Source organism: Poecilia reticulata, linkage group LG7, assembly GCF_000633615.1.
Source record: "Poecilia reticulata strain Guanapo linkage group LG7, Guppy_female_1.0+MT, whole genome shotgun sequence".
Lineage (NCBI taxonomy): Eukaryota > Metazoa > Chordata > Actinopteri > Cyprinodontiformes > Poeciliidae > Poecilia > Poecilia reticulata.
The window spans coordinates 26929112-26940137 of NC_024337.1; the positions used below are offsets into that span (position 1 = coordinate 26929112).

General features: G+C 39.9%; 1 protein-coding gene across 1 annotated transcript; it reads right to left on the reverse strand.

Annotated features, from left to right (window-relative positions):
• Positions 1 to 4248: 4248 nt before the first annotated feature.
• Positions 4249 to 10946, reverse strand: LOC103467366 (proliferation-associated protein 2G4-like). Its single transcript, XM_008413690.2, has 14 exons — positions 10818 to 10946; positions 10224 to 10472; positions 8436 to 8564; positions 8233 to 8338; positions 8062 to 8131; positions 7874 to 7966; positions 7120 to 7183; positions 6959 to 7037; positions 6797 to 6875; positions 5361 to 5494; positions 5168 to 5262; positions 4701 to 4828; positions 4570 to 4623; positions 4249 to 4488 (listed from the first exon to the last, which is right to left on the reverse strand). Exons 2-14 carry the CDS (start codon positions 10309 to 10311, stop codon positions 4429 to 4431), a joined length of 1179 nt encoding a protein of 392 aa, XP_008411912.1. The 5' UTR covers positions 10312 to 10472; positions 10818 to 10946; the 3' UTR covers positions 4249 to 4428.
• Between the last annotated feature and the right edge of the window lie 80 nt (positions 10947 to 11026).

The window sequence follows — 11026 nt, forward strand, 5'->3', positions numbered from 1 at the left end:
ACCGTCCTTTTTTGTTCTCATTTTCGTAAAATTACATTTGCAAACAAGCCAACACTGTCCAGACTGGCCGACAGCTGCATTTAAGGCCAAAATAACAAAACCAGTAAATTAGTTGCTTTATACAATAATAAGCAGGATCAAAAGAGTCACAAATATCCCAGTAAGGACATGCTTCCTGTTGTGGGAAAGATCATAACTGCAGCCATTTCAAACCTCCCGACTGGACTTCAGTTTAGGAATGGAGATAAAAGCAAATAATTAAAATATTTTTTGGATTTTACCAGGAGATGGCTGGTAAGATGGCAATCTGAGCTATAATGCTCAACAGGACAAGAGACAATGTATTTTTAAATTACCTCTACATTATTATTATTTTCATTAATAATTATTATTTGTATTATTGTTAATAATACAATTATTGTTATTATTTTAGTAGGTTCAGATTTTCTGCTGATTAGCTACTTGCAAATGGAAACAAGTGATTCCAATGATTTCAAGTTTAAATTTCATTTGGACGGCAAGGTTACAAATAAAATTAGTTCATAACAATCTATATTTTTTTATTACATCAAAAACAACATAGATTAGATATTTTATATCATGTCATTACTTTAATTGAGCTTTTATTACTTACAATAAGTGCGTGTAACTTAGCTTCAAAGAATATGAATCTGGTCCTAAATACATAATACTAATAATCATTCTTTTAATAAGTGACATTTAAGTGTAATCTGTATGCATTTGAATTAGGAGCAGGTTTACATTTAAATTCCTGCTACATTCAATTCCTACCCTGGGTTTCCATTGTTAACTGGTAGTTTAGCAGTATAAGCTAGCTGCTAGCCAGTTAGCTCCGCTACAGAGCTAGCAACCGAGCTCAGAGAGCTAGATTCATTTTAACAGAGCTCAAATGACTAAGTGATATTATCTGCATCAATGTTTTAAGACCAGCGCTTTTTGTGTCCGTTACAAGCACTGACTTTCTTTTTATTAAAACACAGAACATGTGCCTTGTTGTGGCACATGGCACTGTTGCTTTGCCTGGATAGCTGACACCGCTAACTAACGTCACACGGGTACTGATCTGTATAAAGCAGTTTTTTTCCTCTTACGCAGTGGTTCTTAACCCGCAGTGGTTCGATGAGTCGGTCTCAGGGGTTCGGCGGAGCCTCTGCCGCGGAGGTAAAGACACACTTGTGTAAAGTGGTGATGACGCCCGCTTTGCCATCACTTGCTGCAGAGGATCACTTTGCATTGCTTAGCCAATCAGAGCTGCGGAGGAGCACTGATTGAAGGAGTTCCACTCAGCATGGATTTGAACTTTTGTCTTTACTTCAGCAAAGCTCACAGTTTTTATCAAATTCTATAGTCTAAATCTGCTCCTTAGTCGCATCTTTTCGGGGTTGGTACTGCCTCTAGTGGTGTGGGGGTGGTTACACAGCTAATATAATTACATTACTAAATCAGAATACCGCAAAGTATTTTGTGTGTCGGAGGGAATAAGAAGGGTTCAGTGAAAGCGCATATGCAACTGGGGGGTTTGATACCTCAAAAAAGGTTAAGAACTTTTAACCTTTTTAAAAGTTCAAGATGGGAACTGAGACGAGACTGTTTGCGATCTCTGCTCCCATCTTGTACTTGGTGACAAGGCGCACCGGATTATAAGGCGCACTGTCGGCTTTTGAGGAAATTGAAGGTTTTTAGGTGCGCCTTATAGTGCGGAAAATATGGTAATGCTTGCCTGATTAGACAAAAGAAATGTACAACTGGTACATTTTGCAGAAGTAAAAATCTGAACTTTACTTTGTGGCACTTGGTTACCAGAAAACACACTCATCTCTTAGCAACAATTAGCAACAAAAATTATTTCTGTTAAAAAAACATAAGATTTCTTCTGCTCTTTTGAAATACTATTTTTTTACACTAACACGAATAATATATCAGCAAGACACGCCTGACAAAACCAATAAAATCTAACCTCTAATAATAAAATAAATAACAGGGTTGGTAAACATACATTAAATAAAAAAGCAATTTTGCTTCTCAGTTGATGCCAAATGATGTTATGTTGTTGTGTTAGACAGATTAGCAAAGCTAGCTTGCGTCCCATATGCAAATTCGAGTAAAAGATTAAAGACTCAAGTAAGATTGAATTCCAGTGCAGCAGCTATTAACCTAAATTTCAAGATTAAAAACATTTTTCATAAATGGACTCGAGCTTCATGCGTCAATTTTATTCCGAAGGGAACAAGGGATCTTTTCAATAACGCCTGATGAACGTCATACCTTTTAATAATAATCATGTTAAATGACCTTTATTACAACACACACACAAAGAAACAAGCACGAGGTTGATGTCAGTTGGTTATTTATTGTTTCCAAAAATAGTCTCTGAAACTAAGATTTACAAAAGCGCCCATAAATCTTAACAGCTGTTGGGAGTTCTTGTGTAAAAACAGACGACTGTCAGACCTCCTGGTGGCACCAGAGGACTGAACGCCAAGACCTCGACGGGAGTTTGAACTGTCCACCACTGAGGAAAACGAACCCCACACACCCCCACAATTTCACCACTGAAATGACGAGTCTCAAGTTGCCAGTAGAAACTGTTATCTAGGCAGCCTGCTGTAGACTCCTAGAAAGATTACGCAATTGATCGGAATCTAATTGATCGAAATGAAGCTTTGTCAGCAACACGATGTAAAAAAAAAAAAAAAAAATCTGTATGTCAATCATTTTGCGCAAACGTTACCGCTCCTTTCAAAGGAATGGTTTCAACTGTACCACCAGTGACTCTCTGAATGATGCGACTTTGCTCGCCAACTGAAGAGCTGCTAGGACAAAAAATATATATAGTGATTCTTGAGAATAGGGACAAAATGGGTTTTAATTTTCCCATAATTTTTTTTGTTATTTCTCAACTTTATGTATGCAAATATGACAATGTTTTGGAAATGTAAAGATGCTGAGGTGCAGGCTCCCAGTTGCAACATTTTTTTAAATAATTACGTTTTTAATCGACCTGACCTAGAACGTTGTCATCACCATCTGACAAAAATAAAAAAAATTTAATGACCCTATTAGTGATATTTTACTCATTTTAGAGACAAATGCTTCTCAAGAAACAAAATAAATATTTAAAACAAAAAGTCCATCTGACGGAGTTGACACAGAACTGAAGGTGGTGACAAACTAGTGAGTAAAATGAAAAACTTAGTACATGTGAAGTAATGCAATTTATGTAAAATACATTAAAATGAATTAATTGCAAATTTAAGTGAGATTTGACAACAATTTCACTGAAAGAGTTAGAAAAACTGGAGTGGACATCTGACGGAGTTGACAAAAAGCCAAACTCCCTCAATTTATATGATGTTATTCTGAAGGAGGCCATATTGTAGCTCATCAGGTCCATGAAATCTTTACATTGTACTAAAATTAAGCTTTTATTTCACAAAATTTCATCAGTTTTGTAAATTCTCAGTTATGGTGTTGACACATCATGGTTGTGACAGAAAACTTAGGAATAAAAAGAAGAAAAAACTAAAGAATAACATAAGCTAACCAGAGCTAACTAGCCCTCTTAGCAAAAGAAAAGGGAAGTGTTCATGTGGTCCTCAGAAGTTCTGGTGCCCCCCAATAATGCCTGATTTTTTTTACATTCTTTTCATTTCTGACGGTGTTGACCAAAACTAGGGACAAATTTCAATGGAGTTGGAAAATATATAAAACTGATTTTTAATTCAATTTATTGATACCTTTATAATTATTTATATGACTACTTATACTTGTCATAATATATAATGTTAGTATTTCTTTAATTATTTTAAACTATTATAACGTATTGAGTTCTGCTTCTGGACAAGGGCTTTTACAGGCATCATCCACCTACTACAATGTTTCAAATAAAAATATATTCAGCAAATACTAGGAAAATATACATTGTTGTGCTCACATAACCCAGGTTAGTTTAGTCAGATATTTGAAAAAATTATATTTTGTGTATATTTTATTCAAATTTTGTGCTTTATCCATAGGACCTGTTTTGTCCCTATTCTCAAGAATCACCATACAAATATATATATTTTCTTCACGGTTAGGAAAGCTGAGTCGATGGGAGTTCTTCTGGTGTAAATATGTCTTTCAAGGACCAGTGAGGCAGATAATTAGCAAAGTTTTTTTTTTTTTTTTAAGTTGGAAGTGTGAATGGAAATTCATGAACGTAAAAGGAAGTTTGTCTAGAATAAATGAGACTTGATGCCATGTTTTTATGGAGTGACAGGATTCTGGAGCAGCTTCCTTCCAGACTGACATCAGAGGCATTCACAGCAGCTATACGCCCTCAAGTCCCTCAGACAGCCGGGACAGAAAGAATCGTGACGTCTGTTCTTTGGGTTCATCGGGTTTCCTGCCACCGTTTATTGAAATTTACTCGGCAGCGTCGGTCTCCATCGCCTGTCCTGTCGCATTCTCTACGGTCTTTGAAGCCTGTTGTAAAAGAGATAAAATGTTTAAAAATCGCGGAAAGAGCTAGAAAAGATGTTAAAGAAAAAAAAACAGGAAAGTCACCTTCTTTTTCTTCTTCTTCTGAGCCTTGCGGCTGGCCGAACTCTGAAGCAAAACCTTTTAAGAACAAAACACTTATGAGGTGAAGGACAACATATGTCTGGACATGCGAGTGTTTATGAAGGAAGTCTAACCTTCAGCTCTGGGTCTTGCACGTCGTGCTCAGACTGGTAGAGCTCGGACTCAAAGAGGCTGCTGGTGATCCGCAGTGGTCCGTTCGCCATGAGCAGAACGGTGAACTTGAACTGGGCCACACATTCCCCTGAGAAAAGATGGGAGTGGAAAGGTGAAGATGGTGATGAAATTATAAATACAAAAGTTCACATTACACAGATATTTCTTTAGCCTTAATACATCAAAATGCTTTAGGAGGCGGATTCATCGACAGACAGTGACTTGCAGCAGAGAACCAGAGAAAAGCTAAATTACTCGACCAGTTTGTGACGATACACGAACTCAAATCTGTTTGAATATTAGCATATTTTGTTCCACATATCAAAATGACATGCTACATCTCTCGCGTGTCGACGAGAACATTTTTCAGAACAACTTGGAGACGTTTGCACGACTCTTCACCCGCCTCCCTCATCGTCCCACTTGCCTTCCTTCTCGTACAGCACGGCGAACGGCTGCAGCAGCTCATGCTTGGCGCACTCCACCACACCCAGCCTGGCCTTGGCTTCGTCCTCGAATGCTCTGAGGACGCAAAAGAGTAGCGAAAAAGGAAAAGAAGGCGTCGGTGGAGGCGAGTGAAAATGACTGGCAACGACAGAGACCAAGAGAGCCGACGTTACCTCAAAGTGAAGGGCATCGTGTCGAATCGTCTCTCCATCTCGCTGAAGAACGTGCGGGACGTTTTCATCTTCAACCCGTAGACCTTATTGGGGTCTCGCTTGTAAACTGTGGTCCGCTGGCCACCGTCCTTTGCCTGCAACGTTAAACGAGAAAGCAGTTCTTTAATTCCAGGGTTTCCCCCAGAAAACTTGCTAAGCCCGGTGGTCGGGGCATCAAGGCGGTCCACCGGTGGTCCACCGTGTTTTTGTATTAAAAGATGTTGAGTAGACAGGAAATGTAAAAGTATTGCTGTGTAATTATATGTTACGGGAAAACATCTCCAGTGAAATGCTATTTAAACCCACAACTAGTCTAAAAACAACAAATTTGCACTTCTCTTTAATCCAAATTAAGTCAGCAGCTCCGTCAGGCCCCCAGGGGCCCCATAAACGCTAATATTTTAAAACAGACCCCAGATACATAAACATTTCGTGTCTGTTGAGTTTTTAATCGTCACAGAAACTATTTTGGTTAGTCAAGTTCATGGGACTCGACCGTGCCTGATGGTCACAAGTTTCTCAGATCTCCGTGCGGCAGCGTACATAAACTCTTAGTAGACAACGCATTTGATATGGTTTGATGCATCGTGTAACCGGAAAAATAATACTAAAAATAATAATAAAATAATATAAAATCCACGTGATGCGTGACTCCAAGGAGAGCGCAAAAGCTCCTCACCGGACTGAACCTGCATGATGAGGTTAGCGCTGCTCATTATCCACAAACTCTCCGGCCAACTGGGACCAGAGACATAAACTTTACAGGGAAGACAGACACAGAGCCACACGCTGGGCAGCGCGTTGAGATGTAAACGCTGCATATAATTGTTTGCTCACAAAGATAAATCATTCTCACCACTTCACAACGCGACCTCTGAATTCGCTACAAGTTATTCCTGTGGTTCACTTTGAGCTGCGCAACCAGAGCTAACGCGGCGGGTTTTAAACTCTTACCCAGAGTTCTCCAAAGGATCATAATTCCTCACAGTAAGTTGATGTAAATATCCATACACGTCAGCCTGAGTCCAGTTTGAGTGAAAGGAGGCGCGCGCGATCCGCGCTGAGGTAAAGCAGCGGCAGCGCGCAAGGCAAAGCGCAGAGGCACCAGCTGTGTGATTGGTCCGCGCGCTGTCGGGTTTAAGACTTTAAATGCATGAATTATAAACCTATCCTTTAGGAATAAATTTGCTCTGCTAGTGAAATGCTAAGAGCAACAGAGACACTTCTTTGCAGCCCGGCTTCCCCCCACCCCTAGAAAAGTAAACAAGCAACGCTTAGCCTGGCGGCGGGGCTAGTACATAGCATGGCGGGCCACCAGGCTTATGATACACTGGGGGAAACCCTGAATTCTCAAGTACTGTAAAGATAAAAAAAAATCTGGTTACACCATAAGTTACCTTTCCCTCCCCAGTGCTGATCAGCACATCCACAGCGTAGACCTCGTGAACTTCGAACTCCGCCTTCTCATGGTCCTTTCTGTAAACACACACACACACACACACATTTGGCAGCGATGGACAAAACAACCGAGTGGACAGTGGTTCGCTGAGAAAGCTCACTTCTGCTGGTCCGTTGGGTTCTGAATGATGGTTTTCTCGCCATCGATCAAATGCTGTTTAAGCTGATGAGACAGCATGCCTGCAGACGATGAAGGAAGAACTTTAGTCTCAAAATTGTGCTAAGCAGATTGTTCATAACAAAAAACGAAACAAGCACCCACCCTCAACTGCGGAGCACTTGAATGACTTGGCAATTTTGTTCCAGGCTTCTGTGACCTGAGTGTTCTGAAGGAGAGGGGAAGTGTTAGCGGAGCCGCGACCCATAACGACCCATCAGGTTTAATCAGCATTCAGACACCACATTTCCTCATTTTAAAGCTACAAACTTCAACGAAATTTACTGGGATTTTGTTTCCCCCTCATAGAATTCAAATGTTTTAAACATTTGAATTCATCCCTGAACTATTGACACCTCCAAATAAAATCTGGTACAACCAACTCTCTTCAGTCAATTTGTTTAGTTGCAGTGAATAATGGTGAGATGAACTGAAAAGTAAGGTTTGGGATTAAATGCAGAGATCATATGTCCGTCACTGAAAAGGTCAGAACAGACTTGGGCTGAAGAAATTAATCAAACTTATTGTGATGAATCGATTATTGAGAACAATCATGTTGGTGTGTGTTCATTGTCCAATAACTGCAAGCATGCAGTCAGAGCTACAATCCAGTGGTTTACATAAAAGAATGTGTTAAAACATTTTGTTAACAAGTCATAAGGTTTTAAATCCCTGAAGGAGTGAGTACATCCAAAAGACTTGCAGTCGTAATTCCAAAAAAACCAACTCGCAGCAATCAGCGGACTGAATACAGAAGCATGGCAGTTTTGTTTGTGGTAGCCATGGAGCAAAAACAAGTTCTAGGAGCCTGAATACTTTTGCAAGCCAGCCAGTCTATATGAATAGGAAGCAGCGTCACCTGGTTTCCTGGCTTGACGAGCCGGAGAGCAGCTTCTGCACACAGGTGAGCTGCTTTGATGACATCAGCTTTCCGCCCCGTCACAGGGTTCTCCTGAGGACGGCACAGGGGCCACGTTAAAAAATGATTACTCAGCTGGCAATGCTGCAACAGTGCATGCATGACATGGCTCAGTGGTGCTAACCCACCTTTGTTGCCCCAACAACGAAGCTATGAGCCACATTTGAGATGAAGCCATCAACATGCACCCCGAGGTCACTGGACACAGAAAACAAGACGACACAAGGTGTGAGGAGAGCCGTCGCTGCCAACAGTTTCCTCTCTGGTAGCGTGGACTGGCACAAACAATGGCAGCTTACATCTTCACAAGGTCCCCATCTTTCAGGGTTACATCAGGGTCACTTTTCAGAGGGGAGAAGTGACATACGCAGTTGTTGACCGACACACAGGTTGGGAACGCGATGCCTGAGGAAGACGGAACGCGAACGAGGAAGGTGAGACTGAAACACTGACTGAAGGAAATCTGAAGTTAGGGGGAGGAAAAAAAAAAAAAAGCATTTACCTTTCTTCATGTCTTTCTCCCTTTTGAAGATTTTACCGGTTTCTGCTGCGATGAATTCATCTCCTTTTTGACAGAGGCTGAGCACCGAGACTCCAGGTGCAGCGGCCTCGGCTAACGTCTTCAGAGCCTCTGCGGGGCAAAATGAAAGGGAGATGAATAAAGAATACATAGCTTATCAGACAAATACAGTGCTATGAGCAAAGTGCTCATACCCTTATTGTTTTTCACATTTGTCAAGTTAAATGAAAAGACAAAAACATAGGCATCATCTGTATTCAGCACCTCTGAAATCAGAACTTTGTCGGACCGCCTTTTGCTGTGTTTTTCGTCCGACACACATGGCCTACACACCACCAAGGCAAAAAAAAGAAACCCTGTCCTGTTAAAAAAAAACTGTAATAATTGGTTGTCTCTTGAAAATCCTAAATATGAAGTGCCACAAGGAGAAACTGAACAAGTTCAAGCAGAACACTTTTGCAAGGCACTGGCATCACTTTGTGTACTCAAATCAAATGTAATGTTTTAGGGGAATCGAGCAGGATTAATAAAGCTCAGTTAAAATATTGCATGTCTGACATCTTCAAATACATTAGCAGATGGCTGGAGGTTTAGGTTTCTGACGTGATCTGACACCGTCCTTTTTTGTTCTCATCTCATTTTTGTAAAATTACATTTGCAAACAAACCAACACTGTCCCGACTGGCCGACAGCTGCATTTAAGGCCAAAATAACAAAACCAGTAAATTAGCTGCTTTATACAATAATAAGCAGGATCAAAAGAGTCACAAATATCCCAGTAAGGACATGCTTCCTGTTGTGGGAAAGATCATAACTGCAGCCATTTCAAACCTCCCGACTGGACTTCAGTTTAGGAATGGAGATAAAAGCAAATAATTAAAATATTTTTTGGATTTTACCAGGAGATGGCTGGTAAGACGGCAATCTGAGCTATAATGCTCAACAGGACAAGAGACAATGTATTTTTAAATTACCTCTACATTATTATTATTTTTATTAATAATGAAAATAATTGTTATTTGTATTATTATTTTTATTAATAATGATAAAAATAATAACAATAATTATTATTTTAGTAGGTTCAGATTTTATGCTGATTAGTTACTTGCAAATGGAAACCAGTGACTCCAATGATTTCAAGTTTAAATTTCATTTGGACGGCAAGGTTACAAATAAAATTAGATCATAACAATCTATATTTTTTATTACGTCAAAAACAACATAGATTAGATATTTTATATCATGTCATTATTTTAATTGAGCCTTTATTACTTATAATAAGTGTGCTTGCGTGTAACTTGGCTTCAAAGAATATGAATCTGGTCCTAAATACATAATACTAATAATCATTCTTTTAATAAGTGACATTTAAATGTAATCTGTATGCATTTGAATTAGGAGCAGGTTTACATTTAAATTCCTGCTACATTCAATTCCTACACTGGGTTTCCATTGTTAACTGGTAGTTCAGCAGTATAAGCTAGCTGCTAGCTAGCTAGCAGAGCTAGAGCTTCGCTACAGAGCTAGCAGCCGAGCTCAGAGAGCTAGATTCATTTTAACAGAGCTCAAATGACTAAGTGATATTATCTGCATCAATGTTTTAAGACCAGCGCTTTTTGTGTCCATTACAAGCACTGACTTTATTTTTATTAAAACACAGCCCTGTTCCTTGTTGCGGCACATGGCACTGCTGCTTTGCCTGGATAGCTGACACCGCTAACTAACGTCACACGGGTACTGATCTGTATAAAGCAGTTTTTTTCCTCTTACGGTTTGCGATCTCTGCTCCCATCTTGTACTTAGTGACCACCAGGTCTTCGGCGATGGTCTGCTCTGGTGTCTCCTCATCTCCAGACATGTTGGCAGTGTGCAGACCGCGAACTTAGAATAACTTTTTCTCTTTCTTCCCGGTGTCAGTCAGAACAGGCACTGAACGGACCACGCTGCTTCCGCGCCGCTGCGAGCAACGCACAGGTGTTGAGCGAGAAAAAGCGCCCCCGTCAGGGAAGTACCTTCAGACTGACGATAGTCGTTTTTACTAAACATCATCTAAAAAGTTTTTTTTGTTTTTTTTTTTTAAATCAATTGTAGCAAAAAAAAAAAAAAAAATTCTCTTAAGCACATAAGTAATGCTATTTTCTATTTTACGATAAATGTGTATGTGCAAGGACATTTTTTCCTTCACAGTTACCGCTAGGAAATAACACAATTAAATAGCAGCACTCTCCGAAAATAAATATTGTAACTGAAGCAACATAAAAAGATTTTCACTGCATGATTTTAAGCAAAATCTCACAACGAAGGAATTTCGCTGTGAGAAAATCGTTCTCACAGCGACCAACGCGGCTTTAAATATAGGGATACCTTTTGCGGCACAACACCGGTCTTGTTGCTCCGCTTAACTTCAGCTAACACGAGATCCCGCCCGCTGTCAAAGACTCACTCTGAAGTCAAGATAGTTCACGTCTATTTTGGGGCCTCACATTCCAAACTACTGTGACCCAAGAGGTAACAAAAAGATCTATGCAATTTACACCGAGAACTCGCTTCTTTGAGTTCAATGTCGGAAATAT

Excerpts from the sequence above, each read along its gene's own strand:
- LOC103467366 (XM_008413690.2), bottom strand. The coding sequence starts at position 10,311 with ATGTCTGGAGATGAGGAGACACCAGAGCAGACCATCGCCGAAGACCTG. Across the intron at positions 8,132-8,232 it reads GATGGGGACCTTGTGAAGAT|TGACCTCGGGGTGCATGTTG; the intron begins GTAAGCTGCCAT and ends TTCTGTGTCCAG. Across the intron at positions 5,495-6,796 it reads TCAGCACTGGGGAGGGAAAG|GCAAAGGACGGTGGCCAGCG; the intron begins GTAACTTATGGT and ends TTAACGTTGCAG.